The sequence below is a fragment of the Dendrobates tinctorius genome, unplaced genomic scaffold (genome assembly GCF_039654945.1).
Source record: "Dendrobates tinctorius isolate UK_male_01 unplaced genomic scaffold, ASM3965494v1 ptg000035l, whole genome shotgun sequence".
NCBI lineage: Eukaryota > Metazoa > Chordata > Amphibia > Anura > Dendrobatidae > Dendrobates > Dendrobates tinctorius.
Window position 1 is genome coordinate 66,751,597 of NW_027361703.1, and position 20,999 is coordinate 66,772,595.

Consider the following 20,999-nt stretch of genomic DNA (forward strand, 5'->3'; position numbering starts at 1 on the left):
CTCTCATGTCATTTCTTCTTTGACCTGTGTACCCCATGTGCTCTCCCCCTTGTTTGCTCTCTCTCTCTCTCTGTCCACCACTAACAGTGTGTGCGAGTGGTGCGTACGGCGTATACAGTGTGTGTGTGTGGTGCGTACGGTGTATACAGAGTGTGTGTGAGTGTGGTGCGTACGACATATACAGTGCGTGTGTGTGTTGCGTACGGCGTATACAGTGTGTGTTTGGGTGGTGCGACGGTGTTCCGCTGGTACCACCAGCAATTTCCATATTGAGACACCCATCACTTGGGTGTCCTAATATGGCGGTCAGTGAACTTCCGCCGCTTGGAATTTAGGGATCTGGACACATCTGGACGGAACAGGATGTGAAGACATTACAAGGTAAGTATATATTAGATAGTAGATATATCAATGACCTCCCATTCATTAGGTCTAACAACTGCAGTATATCTGATTGCTTTGATTTTTCTCCTTTTTTGAACAACGACACATTAAGTTTTTGGTTTACCGAGCCTTCTTGGGTATATATATATGTCCTTTCTTGATGTCTATCTTGCAGGCAGTTCTGTTACCAATACAATCAATAAGACATTATACAGAAAACCTATGGGTGTCAACTCCGTTTTACATGCCACCAGCTGCCATCCGCAGCATGTGAAACTTACCGATGGATGAGTACGTCAGCGCTCAATGTGCCTGCTCCGATGACCTCTCCTTTGAATTGGAATGTGCTAACATCAACCTAAGACTCTTACTAAGGGGATACAATAAAACTACTTTAACTCGGGCTCAAAATATAGTGGCTTCTAAATCACGGTGCAATCTCATTAATAATACATCCTTGCGACCATGCAACAAATCAGGTACCATTATGTTTGAAACTTCCATTAGCATTGAGTATCAGGTTATTGCTTCTATTTTCATTAAGAACTTGACCATTTTGTTTCAAGATGACTAACTGACCAATAAATTGATGCACGGAGTAAGACATTCTGCACGCCGGGTCAGGTCAATTGGAGACATGCTCTCCCCTAGCCTATTTTGTGAAATGATCCGCATTCATAATACTTGGCTGTCTGTCACCGGTAATTTTAAATGCGGCCTTTCCAAATGTAATCTATACAAATATACGTCCAAAAAATCAACCACAGTATCTTACAATTCTTCGACACAATACCATATAAATACGTTCATAAACTGTAACACAACCCACATTGTTTACTTAGCTAAATGTAAAACATGTGCTAAACTTATACACGCCTTTCCATTACTAACCTCTGGGCTTGATGTCACCTGACAATACAAAGGTGACATCAACCCCCCCAACTATCACCCCACTTGCCACCGCACCAGGGCAAGTGGGAAGAGCGAGGTTAAGTGCCAGAATTGGCGAATCTTATGGATGAGCTTTTTCTGGGGTCACTGAGAGCTGATGCTTTCAGTCTGGGAAGGAGACAATATCCACTGCCCCTTTCTAGGCTATTAATATAACCCCGCAGCTGTCTGCCTAGCCTTTGCTGGCTATTAAGTATAGGAAGACCCTACGTCATATTTTTGGAGGGTCCCCTATTTTAATAACCAGTAAAGGCTAAGTGTACAGATGTGAGCTGATATTAATAGCCTGGGAAGCTTCATGGGTAATACCCCCTTCCTGGCTATAAACATCTGCTCCCAGCAGTCCACTTTCCCTCTGCTGGTTAATAAAATGTTGGGGAATACCATGCCATTTTTTTCAGAAAATAATTTAGTATGTAAAAAAATACATGTACAGTAAGCTAAACAAGTACTGTAGTAATTAGATATGTCACTGACATATTAATATCTATTTATTCTATATATGTATTCTGTCTAGTCTATTTTGTCGGGTCAGGCTGTGATTTTACTGTATACAGCAGATGAATTGCCGGCTTTTTAAAAGACATAGGGGCATTTATTTAGTAAAAAAAACATGCACAGGAAACTGCACACACAAAGCAGTGATTATAAATCTCACTCACATATTTCTATGTATATTTCTATGTATCATTTTGGGTATGAGCCCTTATAGTCACACAGCTCTGCAGTGAGATCAGGAGAGCAGAGAGCGGCCATCACACTGGTAACCACTACACATCACACAGGTAACCACTACACATCACACAGGTAGCCACTACACATCACACTGGTAACCATTACACATCACACTGGTAACCATTGTGACAGAGTCACTGGCTTTGTAGAGGAAGGGAAGTACGTGTCACTGTGCATGCAGCGGTCAGTGTTGTGAAACCGGAGTGTTTTTGTGTTTCCAGCACACTAGCTGCTAAGAGGCTGGTACACAGTTCAATGGGCTGGTTTTATGTGAGGATCGCAGTGCAGGTCGAGGGTGCTCACCGTACTCCTTTTCCCTGCAGGTGTATGAGAGGACCTGCAGTGATGTCATGATCACGTGACTAGTACATGTAATGATATACCTGGACCTGTGGTTCAGCCTGTGTGGTGTATTGGGAGAGAGGTGGAACTCCCATGTGATTCCCATAGGAGCTAAGGACATTGTATGTGTTAACTGCAGTGAAGCCTGTAGGACAAGGACTCTGAGAGACTTTATCTTTGTTTTACCTTTATACCAGAAAAGCTTTGTTTATTTTTGTGAACCCTGCTAAGGTTTATGCTGTCTACAATAAACCAGCAGGTGAACTACTACCAGAACTGTTCCTTTGTCTACCATGTGAAGCAGTGGAGTGAGTCAACCCCTCACACATCACACTGGAAACCATTACACATCACACTAGTAACCATTACACATCACACACTGGGAACTCCTCCTTCATGTAAAATAAGCACTGGGGGAAGAGTTACAGTGCCTGGTGCAAAATCTAAAATGGAATGGTTTACAAATAAACGTATCCAGGTGTTAGAGCGGCCAAGTCACAGTCCAGACCTGAATCCAATCGAGAATCTATGGAAAGAGCTGAAAACTGCTGTTCACAAACGATCTCTGTCCAACCTCACTGAGCTCGAGCTGTTTGCCAAGGAAGAATGGGCAAGAATTTCAGTCTCTTGATGTACAAAACTGATAGAGACATACCCCAAGCAACTTGCAGCTGTAATCGCAGCAAAAGGTGGCGCAACAAAGTATTAAGATAAAGGGGCCAAATAATATTGCACGCCCCACTTTTCAGTTTTTGAATTTCCACAAAAATTTAAAATAACCAGTAAATTTCGTTCAACTTCACAATTGTGTCCCACTTGTTGTTGATTCTTCACCAAAAATTTACATTTGGTATCTTTATGTTTGAAGCATGATATGTGGGAAAAGGTTGAAAAGTTCCAGGGGGCTGAATACTTTTGCAAGGCACTGTATCTCCAGGCAACATCTGCCCCGGAGCCTGGACAAAATTAGAATATCATCAAAAAGTTAATTTTTTCAGTTCTTCAATACAAAAATTGAAACTCATATATTATATAGAGTCATTACAAACAGAATGATCTATTTCAAGTGTGTATTTCTGTTAATGTTGATGATTATGGCTTACAGCCAATGAATACCCAAAAGTCATTATCTCAGTAAATTAGAATACTTTATAACACCAGCTTGAAAAAATTATTTTAAAATCTGAAATGTTGGCCTACTGAAATGTATGTTCAGTAAATGCACTCAGGACTTGGTCGGGGCTCCTTTGCCATCAATTACTGCATCAATGCGGCGTGGCATGGAGGCGATCCACCTGTGGCACTGCTGAGGTGTTATGGAAGCCCAGGTTGCTTTGATAGCAGTCTTCAGCTTGTCTGCATTGTTGGTTCTGGTGTCTCTTGTCTTCCTCTTGACAATACATCATAGATTCTCTATGGGGTTAAGGTCAGGCAAGTTTGCTGGCCAATCAAACACAGTGATACAGTTGGTCTTAAACCAGGTATTGGTACTTTGGCAGTGTGGACAGGTGCCAAGTCCTGCTGGAGAATTAAATTTCCATCTCAAAACAGCTTGTCGGCAGAGGGAAGCATGAAGTGCTCTAAAAATTCCTGGAGCTGCGCTAACTTTGGTCTTGATAAAACTCAGTGGACCTACACTAGCAGAAGACATGGCTCTCCAAATCATCACTGATTATTGAAACTTCACACTAGACCTCAAGCAGCTTGGATTGTGTGCCTCTTCACTCTTCCTCCAGACTCTGGGACCTTGATTTCCAAATGAAATGCAAAATTTACTTTCATCTGAAAACAACACCTTGGACCACTGAGCAACAGTCCAGTTCCTTTTCTCCTTGGCCCAGGTAAGACGCTTCTGGCGTTGTCTATTGATCATGAGTGGCTTGACACAAGGAATGCGACACTTGTAGCGCATGTCCTGGATACATCTGTGTGTGGGGGCTCTTGAAGCAATGACTTCAGCAGCAGTCCACTCCTTGTGAATCTCCCCCAAATTTCTGAATGGCCTTTTCTTAACAATACTTCCAAGGCTGCGGTTATCCCTGTTGCTTGTGCACCTTTTTCTACCACACTTTTTCCTTCCACTCCTCTTTCCATTAATATGCTTTGATACAGCACTCTGTGAAAAGCCAGCTTCTTTAGCAATGACCTTTTGTGGCTTACCCTCCTTGTGGAGTGTGTCAATGACTGCCTTCAGGACATCTGTCACGTCAGCAGTCTTCCCCATGATTGTAGAGCCTACTGAAACAGACTAAAGGACCTGTTTAAATGCTTAGGAAACCTTTGCAGGTGATTTTTTTTGTTAATTATTCTAATTCACTAGGATAATGACTTTTGGGTTTTTATTGGCTGTAAGCCATAATCATCAACATTAACAGAAACAAACCATTGAAATAGATCACTCTATTTGTAATGACTCTATATATGAGTTTCACTTTTTGTATTGAAGAACTGAAATAAATTAACTTTTTGATGATATTCTAATTTTGTGAGATGCACCTGTATATAAAGTGATAAAAGAGGATTTCTCAGCAACAAAACAGCTGATATAAGACACACAGGGAGGACTGTTTTTAGCATTCTATAGCCTGTATGCCCATATTCATAGTTTAGATAGGTCAAATGTGGTGACAGATTCTCTTTAAGAATAGACAAAAGAGTCCTCCTTGTCCAGAAGTGTCACATGCAGTTTTCCTTATAGAAATATTTATTATCATAGAAGTGCCTGAGGTGTCAGCTGATGTGAAATAAATCTTGGTAATACAAATGCTACCTGTAAAATGAGCATATCTTGACGAAGGTCATCTCCATGCTTGAAAATGATTCCTATAGTCTCATTGGACAATGCAGTTGTGTCCGCACATTTAAATTCCAGCCACAGTGGCTTCTTCTTTGAGGCCATTACTTTACATTTTTCAACCTGTTGTAAATACAAAAATATACGGTATTTTATATTAGCTTATTAATTATGTATAGTTGCTAATTAGCAAATCTGAAATGCACTGTAGAATTGGCCACATCACTACTCTGCGTGGGAAGCACATATTTCTGAATATTATGTCTCCTAATCTCAGCAAGGAGGCGATGGATGTGCTGCCTATGATATCATCCACATCCTGTCCCTTGTCTATTGTCAGAAAGACAATGAGAAACTATCAGTGGCATCTCATCCACTCATCACCACATACAGATAGCTGCTCTGTTTCTCCCTGGAGCACTTCCCAAAGCTTTCTGAATTCTTATCTGTGGAAGACGGGGAATAAGTGTGGTGCTGGGACTTCACACTGCATGAATGCAGCACTCATCCTATTTCCTCACTCTGTTGGTGATGATATCAGTAGAATAATAGGTAAATCTCCTTCTCAAATCATGTATAAATGTGTAGTATTATTTAAAGAAATATTTTCCTATATTAACCCTTTACCATGGAAGCCTGTGTTCCCCTTTCTGACAGAGCCCCGTTTTTCCAATCGAATATGGGTCACAATATGAAACATATAAACAGATTTTACAACTATATATTTAACAAAATTCTAATTTTTATTTAACAAATTATATTATATTATTTTTATTATTTAACAAATTATAGATAAAAAAATTTAGTAAGGAAAAACTCAACAAGATTACAATTGAGGGGAGGTGGGGTTGTAACATCATATATATTAAGATATACAATGATAAAGTGATCACTAGTGTACACTATATATATACAGCTGTGGCAAGAGACCACTTTCAAGTGTTCAGTTTGTCTAATTTCTCTCTTTATAACTATATTTTTGAGTAAAATTTAAATTGCTCTTTTAGTCTATAAACTTCTAACAACATGTCTCCGAATTTCCAAGAAACACATTTTGTATTTTTTTCTGACAGAGAAAAATGGTCAAAATTAAAAAAAACCCACTGCTCTCAGACATCAAATAATGCAAACAAAACAAGTTCATAATCATTTAGAAACAACAATACTAATGTTTTAACTCAGGAAGAGTTCTGACATCATTGTTTTGTGGAATAACCATGATTTTCAATCACAGCTTTCATGCGTCTAGGCATGCTTTCCACCAATCTTTGACACTGCTTCTGGCGCAAAAAGTTAAGCAGTTCCTCTTTGTTTGATGGCTTGTGACTATCCATCATCCTCTTGATTACATTCCAGAGGTTTTCAATGGGGTTCAGGTCTGGAGAATGGGCTGCCCATGACAAGACAAGGTTTTGATGTGGTGGTCTCTTAATTTTTTCCAGAGCTGTATATATAAATATATTCCATATTCATACAGGAGTATGCTGGATTATTCATAGTGAAATGGCATCAATTAAGTGGGTTAACGTTAATGTATAGATTTCATATCCAAATTAGATGTATCCAAGAGTAATTGGTCAGCATACATAGAGAAACTGCATGCTACATAGCATAATATACAGACATAGTATCATTCCTCAACCACGAAACCACAAAAACTCTAGTGCATGCTCTTATCATCTCTCGCCTCGACTACTGCAACCTCCTACTCTCTGGCCTCCCCTCTAGCACTCTGGCTCCGCTCCAGTCCATCCTACACTCTGCTGCCCGACTAATCCAGCTGTCTCCCCGCTATTCCCCTGCCTCCCCCCTATGCGAGGCCCTTCACTGGCTTCCTATTGCCCAGAGGCTCCAATTCAATACCCTAACCATGACATACAAAGCCATCCACAACCTGTCCCCTCCATACATCTGTGACATGGTCTATAGGTACCTACCCGCACGCAACCTTCGATCATCTCAAGATCTCCTTCTCTACTCCCCCTTATCTCTTCTTCCCACAACCGCATACAAGACTTCTCCCGTGCTTCCCCCATACTCTGGAACTCTCTGCCGCAACACATCAGACTCTCACCATCAACGGAAACCTTCAAGAAGAACCTGAAGACCCACCTGTTCCGACAAGCCTATAGCCTGCAATGATCCTCGGTCTACTGAACCACCGCACGACCTGCTCTACCCTCTCCTACTGTATCCTCACCCATCCCTGTAGACTGTGAGCCCTCGCGGGCAGGGTCCCCTCTCCTTATGTACTTGTGTGTCCCTTGTCTTACACATATTTATTATACTTGTCTATATTTCCCCTTTTCACATGTAAAGCGCCATGGAATAAATGGCGCTATATAAATGCATAATAATAATAAACAACTCAACAGTATATATCCCAAATTAAAATAAAATATATAGTCAAATTAAACATGATCATTATATATTAAATGAAAAAATTGCCATACAAAAATATATATAAGGCTTCCTTCACATGTCAGGGTGTCTGGTACGTGTGGTGACAATTTTCACACATACCGCAGACACTTACACAGGTACACCTATTCAAATGAATGGGTCTGTGCACATGTCAGTGTTTCCATGGACCGTGTGTCTGTGGGCAAAACACGCTGACATATCTATTTTTTTACTGGCAGCATGGGCCGCAAAATGTCCCACACATGTACACTCGGATGACATCCGTGTGCCATCAGTGTGACGTGATCTCATCTGTGAAAGCAGATCTCATCATTGTCGCCTGGTCTCCCTGAGAGGAGTGCGACCAGGTGACAATGATGGGAGATGTATTCAGCACCCGCTGTGTACATCACGTATAAAATAAATTTAAAAAAAAATAATTGAGTGGGCTTCAGCGTAATTGATAACCAGCAGAGGGAAAGGCAACTGCTGGGGGCTGATCTTAATAATCTGAGAAAGGAGCCAGTATCCCAAGAGGTTTCCAAGCTATTAAAACAGCTGTTTGCTTGGCCTTTACTGTTTAGTTTATAAGGACCCCAGAAAAAAATGAAGTAGGGTCCCGTTATAATTTCTAACCAGCAAAGGCTAGACAGCAATCTGTGGGCTGATATTAATAGCCTGGGAAGGGGCTAAGAACATCACCTCTCAGTCGCCTTAGAAATGGCGCATCCATAAGATGCACCAAATTTGGTGCTTAGCCTCGCTCTCCTCACTTTCCATGGTGCGGTGACAAGTGGGGTAATAGCGTTGGGGTTGATGTCCGCTTTGTATTGTCAGCTGGCATTAAGTCCAGGGGTACGTAATGGAGAGGCATCTATAAGACGCACCCATTACTAACTCCATAGTCATATTGTAAAAAATACACATCCAGAATAAAGTCCTTTAACTGAAAGACAGACTCCTTTATTTCAAATAAACACTCCCCACCCTCTTTTTCCCATTTATTACAGTAAAGTTAAAAATAATAAAACACCATATTCCTCACAGACAAACCATTTGCCTCACGAAGAACTCCAGCTCTGCTACATCTGGTTTGCATAGCTGAGCAGTGGCATGATGTGACCGCTCAGCCATGAGTTCCGGAGACACAGAGCTGAGCTTGGGACGCAGCTTCGGTGAGAATGGTAAGGTAATAGAGGTTACCACAGGTCACAGGCAGCTGTTCCCACGCTTAGTTCAGTGTGAGCCAGCCGATGAACTACGGTAACCTTCATGACGTCATTGCTAGCACCGTGAAAAATTTCTACTACTTAAACTTGGGTTGGCCAATCGTATTAAAAAGTATAAAATCCAAGAAAGGAAACAGCTGGTGTGTGGCGTGTCAGTGTATAACCATGCATGGTAATTGCCAACATCATATCCGTACTGGGAGACAGGCCTTCATGGAGCGTGTCAGCATTAGTGGAAGTGACATTCATTGGCATACTTTCCACGCCGTAAGGAAGTGGTGTATTGAGTGTTTCACGTTGGAATGCAGATGCTCGCGGCATATGTTGAAGACACAGCTCAGTACAAACTATCAGATGTACTTAGGAAGTATAGAAATAACATAGTAAAGTGGTGTGAGATGTGAGAAAGTGGGTAATACAATAATGATGATAATGTGTCAAGTATTATTGAAAGTAAACTAGAAAAAAGGAATGAGTAAATAGATGTGTAAAGGGAAAATAAAAAAAGTGTAAAAAACAATATAAATATACAATATATATATATACACTCACTGGCCACTTTATTAGGTACACCTGTCCAACTGTGTGTTAAGACTTAATTTCTAATCAGCCAATCACATGGCGGCAACTCAGTGCATTTAGGCATGTAGACATGGTCAAGACAATCTCCTGCAGTTCAAACCGAGCATCAGTATGGGGAAGAAAGGTGATTTGAGTGCCTTTGAACGTTGCATGATTGTTGGTGCCAGAAGGGCTGGTCTGAGTATTTCAGAAACTGCTGATCTACTGGGATTTTCACGCACAACCATCTCTAGGGTTTACAGAGAATGGTCCGAAAAAGAAAAAAAATCCAGTGAGCGGCAGTTCTGTGGCCGGAAATGCCTTGTTGATGCCAGAGGTCAGAGGAGAATGGGCATACTGGTTCGAGCTGATAGAAAGGCAACAGTGACTCAAATTGCCACCCGTTACAACCAAGGTAGGCAGAAGAGCATCTCTGAACGCACAGTGCGTCGAACTTTGAGGCAGATGGGCTACAGCAGCAGAAGACCACACTGGGTACCACTCCTCTCAGCTAAGAACAGGAAACTGAGGCTACAATTTGCACAAGCTCATCGAAATTGGACAGTAGAAGATTGGAAAAACGTTGCCTGGTCTGATGAGTCTCGATTTCTGCTGCGACATTCGGATGGTAGGGTCAGAATTTGGCGTAAACAACATGAAAGCATGGATCCATCCAGCCTTGTATCAACGGTTCAGGCTGGTGGTGCTGGTGTCATGGTGTGGGGAATTTTTTCTTGGCACTCTTTGGGCCCCTTGGTACCAATTGAGCATCGTTTCAATGCCACAGCCTACTTGAGTATTGTTGCTGACCATGTCCATCCCTTTATGACCACAATGTACCCAACATCTGATGGCTACTTTCAGCAGGATAATGCGCCATGTCATAAAGCTCGAATCATCTCAGATTGGTTTCTTGAACATGACAATGAGTTCACTGTACTCAAATGGCCTCCTCAGTCACCAGATCTCAATCCAATAGAGCATCTTTGGGATGTGGTGGAACGGGAGATTCGCATCAGGGATGTGCAGCCGACAAATCTGCGCCAACTGTGTGATGCCATCATGTCAATATGGTCCAAAATCTCTGAGGAATGCTTCCAGCACCTTGTTGAATCTCTGCCACGAAGAATTGAGGCAGTTCTGAAGGCAAAAGGGGGTCCAACCCGTTACTAGCATGGTGTACCTAATAAAGTGGCCAGTGAGTGTATATTTAAAAATATATATATATATGTGTGCGTGTGAACAAAATAGAATGAGTAAAATAGTGTATGCAGTATGAAAGGATATGTAAAACTTGAACATACAGATATAGTATATATAGTATGTGTCCTAGTACATGTATGAGAGGGAAGAAATGCTATTTGACTTTTGAAGGGCAAATTTGGCAGGAAAAGCTTTTAGGCCCCACTAGCAGAGCCCCCGAAGTGCCAAAACAGCAGACAACCAACAATGAGATCCCATATATTAAACTAAACCCCTCAGTGAATTCATCTAGGGGTGTGCATTTTCAAACCTAAAAGTGTTTCAATGATTTCTTTATGATTGTGGTTTATGAAAATTAAAAATTACATTTGTTACATCAATAAGGAGATTTACATCAATTTTTTTAAATTTTTCAATAGCTAAAAAAATAAAGTGCCCTGCAATATATTATGCTATTTCTCCCAAAAAAGTCCATTACCCTAGACAAATTTATACACTTACGGTATTGTTTGGGCACACATCAGGTCTCAGAAGAGAACAAGCACTATTGGGCTTTTAGGGTGCAGAATTTCCTAGAGTAGTTTTTGGGCACCATTTGTAGAGTCACTAATGATCCAAAACAGCAAAAATTTCCCAAAACTGACTCCTTTCTGCAAATTACACTCTAGAAATTACTTTAGGAATGTAGTGAGTATGCCTCTGTTGCTATTTTTCAGATAGTACACAGTGGATGTTCCATGGTGAGAATTGCAAATATGCCAATTTTGTGACTTAAAGATTGATGACCTATCTCAATATGAGATCAGTGAGGGTCCAAGACTCTCGCTGATCAGGTGGAAACCTCTGGCAGAGGACAGAAATAAGTGGCAGAACACAGCAGCCCTAAACACTGCAGTGCATTCACTTCAATCTGACATGAAGTCCAGTACGCAGCAGCAATGTAACAGATTTATAGACCATGTTGTTCCCTATGCGGTGATATCAATTAGTAGTTTTATGGTTTACTTTTCTTTTTACAGTTGTGGCCAAAAGTATTGACAACCCTGCAATTTTGTCAGATAATACTCGGTTTCTTCCTGAAAATTATTGCAAACACAAATTCTTTCTTATTATTATCTTCATTTAATTTGTCTTAAATGAAAAAACACAAAAAGAATTGTCCTAAAGCCAAATTGGATCTAATTCCACACCAAACATAAAAAAGAGGGTGGACAAAAGTATTGGCACTGTTCGAAAAATCATGTGATGCTTCTCTAATTTGTGTAATTGACAGCACCTGTAACTTAGTGAAATTATGACGTGGATTTTATATGTAAAGTCAACCGCACCAGCATATGGTCTCACAAGGGGTCTGAGGATCTCATCTCAGTACATAATGGCAGTCAGGCTACCTCTGGCGAGCACATGGAGGGCTGTGTGACCCACTGCCAAACCGGTCATGCTGAATGATGATGCAGGCAGATCGCTCTCCACGGTGTCTCCAGACTCTGTCACATCTGTCACATGTGCTCAGTGTGAACCTGCTCTCATCTGTGAAGAGCACAGGGCGCCATTGGCGAATGTGCCAATCTTATTGTTCTGTGGCAAATGCCAAGCGTCCTGCACAGTGTTGGGCTGTGAGCACAACCCCCATTTGGGGAAGTCGGGCCCTCAGACCATCCTCATGGAGTCGGTTTCTAACCGTTTGTGCAGACACATGCACATTTGTGGCCTGCTGGAGGTCATTTTGCAGGGCTCTGGCAGTGCTCCTCCTGTTCCTCCTTGCACAAAGGCGGAGGTAGCGGTCCTGCTACTGGGTTGTTGCCCTCCTACGGCCCCCCTCCACGTCTCCTGGTGTACTGTCCTGTCTCGTGGTAGCGCCTCCAGCCTCTGGACACTACGCTGACAGACACAGCAAACCTTGCCACAGCTCGCATTGATGTGCCATCCTGGATGAGCTGCACTACCTTAGGCACTTGTGTTAGTTGTAGAGTCCGTCTCATGCTACCAACATTCAAAAGTGACCAAAACATCAGCCAGAAAGCATTGGTACTGAGATGTGGTATGTGGTCCCCACCTGCAGAACCACTCCTTTATTGAGGGTGTCTTGATAATTGCAAATAATTTCCATCTGTTGTCTATTCCATTTGCACAACAGCATGTGAAATTGATTGTCAATCAGTGTTGCTTCCTAAGTGGACAGTTTGATTCCACTGAAGTTTGATTTACCTGGAGTTATATTCTGTTGTTTAAGTGTTCCCTTTATTTTTTTGAGCAGTGTATATATACACTACCGTTAAAAAGTTTGGGGTCACCCAGACAATTTTGTGCTCTCCATGAAAACTCATACTTTTATTAATCAAAAGAGTTGCCAAATGAATTTAAAATCTAGTCCAGACATTAACAAGGTTCCAAAGAAAGATTTTTATTTGAAATAATAATTTTCTCCTTCAAACTTTGCTTTCGGCAAAGAATGCTCCCTTTGCAGCAATTACAGCATTGCAGACCTTTGGCATTCTAGCAGCTAATTTGCTGAGGTAATCTGGAGAAATTTCACCCCATGCTTCAGGTAGCCTCTCCCACAAGTTGGTTTGGCTTGATAGGCACTTTTTTTGTGATCCAAACAACTCAAACTTGGATTCGTCTGTCCATAACACTTTTTACCAATTGTCCAATGTCTGTGCTCTTTTGCCCATATTAATCTTTTCCTTTTATTAGCCAGTCTCAGATATGACTTTTTCTTTGCCACTCTGCCCTGAAGGCCAGCATCCCAGAGTCTTCACTGTAAACATTAACACTGGCGTTTTGCGTGTACTATTTAATGAAGCTGCCAGTTGAGGACCTGTGAGGAGTCGATTTCTCAAACTACAGACTCTAATGTACTTGTCTTGTTGCTCAGTTGTGCAGCGGGGCCTCCCACTTCTCTTTCTACTCGGGTTAGAGCCTGGTTAGAGCCGGTTTGTGCTCTCCTCTGAAGGGATTAGTATACACTGTTGTAGGAAATCTCCAGTTTCTTGGCAATTTCTCGCATGGAATAGCCTTCATTTCTAAGAACAAGAATAGACTGTCGGAGTTTCACATGAAAGTTCTTTTTTTCTGGCCATTTTGAGAGTTTAATGGAACCAACAAATCTAATGCTACAAATTCTCAAATAGCTCAAAGGAAGATCAGGTTTATAGCTTCTCCAATAAACCAAACTATTTTCAGCTGTGCTAACATACTTGCACAAGGGTTTTCAAGGGTATTCTAACCATCCTTTTTACACAGTAAGGCTGGGTTCATATTGTGTTAGGGGGGTGCGTTTAATGCATCCGTTACATAGCGTCATTAACGCTATGTAACGGATGCGTTAACGCACCCATAGACTGCTATAGACGAGCGCATCGCTAACGCATGTCATAATCGGCATGCGTTAGCGATGTGCCGTCATTCTGTGATGGACCCTCGGATGCGGTCTGCAGCGTCCGAGGGTCCGTCACTGCTAGCGCAGATGCTTCTCTGTGCTAGCGGGATCACATAACGCAATCGCGTTAGGGAGTAGCGTTAAAGCAGTCCGCCAATGCTATGTGTTGGGTGGAGAAAAGCTTCGGACGCAGTGGCTCACTAAAGAAGCACTCCTATTAATGTGTACATGCATGTACTGTAATGTAACTGAATTATTATAGTCAGCTACCGCTGCAGTTTCCGGGTTCCATCGCCCGGGTTCCATCCATCGCAGAACGCTTCTTTTCTCAGTGAGATCACTGCTCTGCAGACTCTACAGGTCACACTGTGCTCTGCGTGACCCAGAAGTTACTTTTACAAGGTAAATGTATAGAGTGTCAGAACGAGGCCATAGGATTACAATGTAAAAGATACTTTTGGCTCAAACATAGAGCATAGAGCGAGCTGGCTAGTCAGAATTGCAGTGACGTCACTGAGAAAAGGAGCAGAACAGCGATGGATCCCAGAGAGAGAAGTGGTAGGTATCTTAATACACTCACACTACACACCATGCGCATATACACACACTTAATGAAAAAAATATTAATAGGAGTGCTTCTTTAAGGGATATGTCATGCCCAGAGCACTGAACGCCTCATTGGTACATGAAAGTAAAACATTAATTACTCAGGAATGCACTAACAGATAGGAGATATAAAGGTGTTGATGGATTTATGCTGACCTGCATTCCCATACAGGTATGCGGTTTGGGGGGGTTGATCTTACCAACAAATTCACATTAAAAACATAACATATTCTTGTTGCAGTATGACGAACCATTGAGGAGAAAACAAACGTTAAATCTGCATTAGGCCCAGCATATGCTCTGTCTTTGCCCATGTGCTGCTTGTGCACTGACCTCTTTAAACTAAAAATCAAGTTTACCATGCATGTGCTGCCCCATGAAGGAACGGGATTTGAATGTTGGACAAGATGATGATGGTAATCAGACAAAGGGAGAGGTGTTGGGGAGGATTGTGTGACTACAGTTAGAGCACTTGTCAGATCACATAGGGGATAAAAAGTTTGTTTCATCAGAAATAGTAAATGTATCAGAAACAAGAAAAATATGATTTGACATGTTCTTAGGAAGACTACACAGCAATGTTATTGGTTTAATATGGAAAAATCTGCTGGCAAACTTCAATCAGTAGCAGGAAAAAATTAGAATTGTAGTTTGAAATTAATTTGTAAAAATAAAAGCAATTTACAGATATGACCACACTCCATATTTGTTCTATAATAAGATAAAGTCACTTACAACCAGTGCTCCAGCTCTTAATCCAGGATCATAGGGCACTCTAAAGCTCTCTGGAAGAAGAGATCCCTGTAGTTTTTCAAGCTTTTGTCGTAACTGTGTGATAACTAAGAAACAAAAATCACTATTTAAGAATAACATATAAAAATGAACTATTTATGCTGCTAAATAGAAACTGGAATACTACATTTATATTAAATTATACTTTCATAACAGTTAACTCCTTAAACTATAGCCTAACCCGGTTGCCGGACCAGATCCCTGCGAATCTCTGCGTGCATCATTGGGTCATCTTCTGATTAAAGGGAATCTGTCACCCCCTTTTTTGAATATGAGCTGCTGGCACGGACATCAGGGGATTATCTACAGCATTCTGTAATGCTGTAGATAAGCCCCCGATGTAACCTGAAAGAGAAGAAAAAAGAGTTAGATTATACTCACCCCGGCGTTCGGTCCGGTCCGATGGGTGTCGCCGTCCAGTCTGGCGCCTCCCATCTTCATACGATGCCTTCCTCTTCTTTCCTTCCTCTCGTGGCTCCTGCGCAGGTGCACTGCTCTGCCCTGTTGAGGGCAGAGCAGAGTCCTGCAGTGCACAGGCTTCGGGAGAGGTCCGGCGCCTGCGCACAGCAGTATTCTGCTCTGCCCTCAACAGGGCAGAGCAGTGCACCTGCGCCAGAGCCACTACAGGAAGGAAAGAAGAGGACGGCATCGTATGAAGATGGGAGGCGACGGACCGCAACACCCATCGGACCAAGACCGGACCGCGAGTATAATCTAACTCCTTTTTCTTCTCTTTCAGGTTACATCGGGGGCTTATTTACAGCATTACAGAATGCTGTAGATAAGCCCATGATGTCGGTGTCGGCATCTCATACTCGAAAAATGGGGCGACAGATTCCCTTTAAGGCCTGACGTCATGCTGCAACAATGATGCTGCAAAGGTCCTACTAACCAGAAGAGTACTTTGGTGATGCCAACTGGCAGAAGTAGGTTTGCAAAACTTTGTCTCGGAAGCCACAGACTACTGACATGGCCGCAACACTCTACTCTATGCATGAATAGAGATCATAATTAAATTAAAGTATAAATGAGTTGAAAATATCAGCAGGAACGTAGGGAGAGAAATAATTGTATACACAGACAAAATTGTTGGTACCCTGCTGTTAAAATAAAAGCGACCCACAGTAGTCATTGAAATTACTGGAAACTGGCAATGATCATTTTCAATTTAAATCTACTGAATATCAACTAATGAAAATCAGACATTGCTTTTGAATAGTGGTTTAACAAAAAAAATAAGAAAAACCTGATGAAAATGGACCGGACAAAAAAGATGGTACCCTTAACTTAATATGAACTTAAGATTTCTGTAACTCAAAGAGACTTCTGCACCTGTCTACAGGTATTTTAACCGACTCATCGTGAGTAAACTGCTCTCCAAATGTCTCAGATGTGAAGGGTGCCTTCTCCAGATTGTATGTTTCAGCTACTTCCACAGATGTTCAATAAGATTTCAGATCAGGGCTCACAGAAAGTCACTTCAGAAGACGCCAATGCTTTGCTCTTAGGCATTCTTCAATGTTTTTAGCTGTGTGTTTTAGGTCATTATCTTGTTGAAGGGGATTCAAACCTTTGATTCAGACCAAACTTTCTGACACTGGTAGGCACATTTTTCTCCAGAATGCCTTGATAGTCTAGCGATTTCATTGTACCCTGTGATTAAAGATACCCTGTGCCAGATGCAGAAAATCAGAAGTGAGTGACAGCTCAGCTGTCCTATGGATTGCAGGGGTGTTCCTGGCTGTCAACATTGTGAGTAGTAGCTAGGCCATTCTATAGTAAGCAGAGGCATGCTGGGTTGTAAGTTTTCCATTTGGGATTTGCCTGCAATCCAATTAGACCGGGCCTGCTGATAGTCCTCCAGGTGTTGCCCTTTCAGGGTGATTGTTTGTCTATTTAGCTGATTGGCTATGCTTGGACTATTGCCAGTTGTAGCTTATGCATGGTGGTGTGTGTGCTTTGCGATCAGTATTCTCTGACTCTGATCTTTTTCCAGACCTCGGATTTAGCCTCATTGACCATTTACACGGATCACCCCTTTGCCTTGATGATCTCTAACCCTCGGTGCCTGACCTTGGATTTGCTCTTGACTATTCATTTGTTTTATCTCTTTGTCTCTGACACACTCTCTTGGTTTTGAACTCAGACGCCTTGACTTCCTTGCCTCATGGCTTGTCTCCGAGACGTGACTCAGCGTCACACAATGTCCGATTTCCATTATTTGATATTGAGTAAATTAAAATTGAAAATTTCTTTTGTTAGTTTCAAGTTATTTAAGTGATCATTGTGAGTTTTTCTCAGTTTAACATCAGGGTGCCAACAGTTTTGTCCATGTATGTATGTGTAATAGTGAAGCGTTGTAATGACACACAAAAACTAGTAAGGTTCTCTATGTAATTTAATACAAAGGTATTAAATGGAATAGGTATGGTGATCTTGCCATGGGCAACAGTGACAATGATTATGAAAAAGAGATATAAAGACATCCCGAAGAAATTCTTTGATGTGTGCCATATTGACCACAGTAGGTTGTCTGTCTTAGCTGCTAGCTGCAGGGGCTGTCTCTCCCTTTGAAAATGCCTGTTAGGCTAACTTTGAACAGAGAAGACATTGGCGCCTGAACCAGAGTATCACTGCAGCATGATGATCAAATCAGACCTTTCCAATCAATGTGGCTGGAGCTGCTTATTCTGTCTCATCAGTCAACACCGAGTTTGCAATCGATGTGGACAACATTCCCCCTTCACAAATCTTTATTTGCAAAGCAAGCCATGATACACAATTTGTCATTTGTTTTCTGAATGAATTCGTCAGAAATAAAAAAAACCTGTCATTCTGCATCAGACGCTGAATTTTTTGAATATTATTTCCTAAAAGCAATAGTTTCAGAAGATGAAATCTCTTTAAAGCTACTCGACATGAGTGTTTGTAGTTCTGTAGTATGGAGCAGCCATGCCTCTGTGTGCCTCCATGTAGACCCGGCACGTTATATATGAATAATGCCAAAGTTGGCATAAGATAATGTAAATAGCCATGAGTAGCAATGCTAACAGAGAACTGGATACTAATTATGTGCTGTTATACAATGTCAATTGATTTTTTTTTTCGATAACATTGGAAAAGCTTTCTACTACTAATCAAATGTCAATCTTTCATAAATGCAATGAATAGATCAATAAGACAATGCAAATTCCAGTTTTTCTTCATGTGTCTCATATTTTTCCAAATAATAACCACATTCAAAATAAAACATTTTCCTAGCTATATTCCTGATAAGCCATATTTAAGCCATTGAAAGTATTGTCTGAAATGATAAATTCTAGAACAGAACAAAAAAAACTGAAGAACTTTGGTCTGTGGCCACCGGACCAAAGCCCTATGAACATCCTCCTAGCTGGCATCATCCCCGGTCTTTTTTTCTGACAAGTAGGCCACAAGCGACACCAGGAGTCCATCACACTGCAATAATCTTTTGCCTGCTAATCAGAAGAGGCACCAGGGATGCTGGCAGATAGGAGGTGGTTCAGAGGTATCTTGTACTGTTGGCATGGAGCAAGGTTCTAAGAATCTTTTGGCTTAATACTAGGCATTTACCTTGTGAAGTGACATCATACTTCTCAGCAGAAACACTTTTGATCTCCATTGTGACTTTATGAAGAACTTCTGTGACCTGAACCTGCTTCATGAAATCATTTAACATTGATGTGCCGCAGCCTCTGAGATAAGCTTCCAGGATTACTGCAAAACGCTGCTGATAATGCATAGATTGGGCAATCTCACTTCTGAGAAACCAGAATAAGAAGTGTCCAATTCGTTTACTCTGCAAGAAAAAACAGGTTTAGTGAATGTATTTCACCACATAACATATTAAGTTGAGATCTCCATGTGCTAGAAACATTCAATTGCAAGTATATGTACATTCGTATTATCCCCTCAGTGCCCTATGTCTTTTATATATACCGGTAAAAGCTACCAGGCAGCATATATGTTCATATCTAGCTGAAGAGCAGGAAGGAGGTGTCAATCAATGTGCTGCTGATAGAAACTTGATGGCAAACAAAATCAAAGGAATTTTACTGGTTTACATGTCAATGTGTTTCAAGGTCCCACACAACCTCTTCATCAGGACACAAACCTAAGCAATCCTTAGGTTTTTGTCCTGATGAAGAGGTTGTGTATTTTTAAAGGACCACACATTGCAAGGAATTAATCGGACTTGTGAACAGCCCAACAGACTAGCAAAGTTACAAGTGCTTTACGAATAGCATTGCTATGAGAAAAACTGACATCTGAATGAGGCCCAAAGACAGGTGCAGACAGCGATAGATTCTCTCATCTGAGAGAATCAGGCCGATTTTGCATATGAACAATCTATGTAGGCGCCTTGTTTCTTGTCTCAGATGTGAATTTGTAATGAATGTAAATTAATCATGTCAAGTAACAGATGTACATAGTTTTACTTAATGGAATAGGTTATATAAAGATGTTTTTATATACAGTCATATGTTAAAGTTTGGGCACCCATATTAATGTTTACATTTTTTCTTTATAACAACTATGGTTTTTGCAACAGCTATTTCAGTTTCATATATCTAATAACTGATGGACTCAGTTATATTTCTGGATTCAAATGAGGTTTATAGTACTAACAGAAAATGTGCAATCTGCATTTAAACAAAATTTGACCGTTGCAAAAGTATAGGCACCCTTATCATTTTCTTGATTTGAACACTCCTAACTACTTTTTACTGACTTCCTGAAGCACTAAATTGGTTTTGTAACCATTGAGCTTTGAACTTCATAGCCAGGTGTATCAAATCATGAGAAAAGGTATTTAAAGTGGCCACTTGCAAGTAGTTCTCCCATTTGATTCTCCTATGAAGAGTGGCATCATGGGCTCCTCAAAACAACTCTCAAATGATCTGAAAACAAAGATTATTCAACATAGCTTTTCAGGGGAAGGATACAAAAAGTTGTCTCAGAGATTTAACCAGTCAGTTTCCACTGTGAGGAACATAGTAAGGAAATGGAAGAACACAGGTACAGTTCTTGTTAAGCCCAGAAGTGGCAGGCCAAGAAAAATATCACAAAGGCAGAGAAGAAGAATGGTGAGAACAGTCAAGGACAAACCACAGACCACCTCCAAAGACCTGCAGCATCATCTTGCTGCAGATGGTGTCACTGTGCATCGGTCAACAATACAGCGACCTTTGCACAAGGAGAAGCTGTATGGGAGAGTGATGCGAAAGAAGCCGTTTCTGCAAGCACGCCACAAACAGAGTCGCCTGAGGTATGCAAAAGCACATTTGGACAAGCCAGTTACATTTTGGAAGAAGGTCCTGTGGACTGATGAAACAAAGATTGAGTTGTTTGGTCATACAAAAAGGCGTTATGCATGGAGGCTAAAAAACACAGCATGAAAAACACTTGCTACCCACAGTAAAATTTGGTGGAGGTTCCATCATGCTTTGGGGCTGTGTGGCCAATGCCGGCACCGGGAATCTTGTTAAAGTTGAGGGTCGCATGGATTCAACTCAGTATCAGCAGATTCTTGACAATAATGTGCAAGAATCAGTGACAAAGTTGAAGTTACGCAGGGGATGGATATTTCAGCAAG

At 41.3% G+C, this 20,999-nt stretch overlaps 1 protein-coding gene across 8 annotated transcripts in view; it reads right to left on the reverse strand.

Moving 5' to 3' along the window:
• Positions 1-20,999, reverse strand: part of PIK3CG (phosphatidylinositol-4,5-bisphosphate 3-kinase catalytic subunit gamma) — a 123,821-nt gene that overhangs the window by 17,875 nt on the left and 84,947 nt on the right. For all 8 annotated transcript variants that reach the window (XM_073573583.1, XM_073573582.1, XM_073573576.1 and 5 more), the window contains 3 exons: positions 18,977-19,202; positions 15,326-15,429; positions 5,183-5,329 (listed from right to left, as the gene is read on the reverse strand). In XM_073573583.1, the coding sequence (XP_073429684.1) occupies positions 5,183-5,329; positions 15,326-15,429; positions 18,977-19,202 (477 nt within the window). The remainder of the gene's footprint in view (positions 1-5,182; positions 5,330-15,325; positions 15,430-18,976; positions 19,203-20,999) is intronic.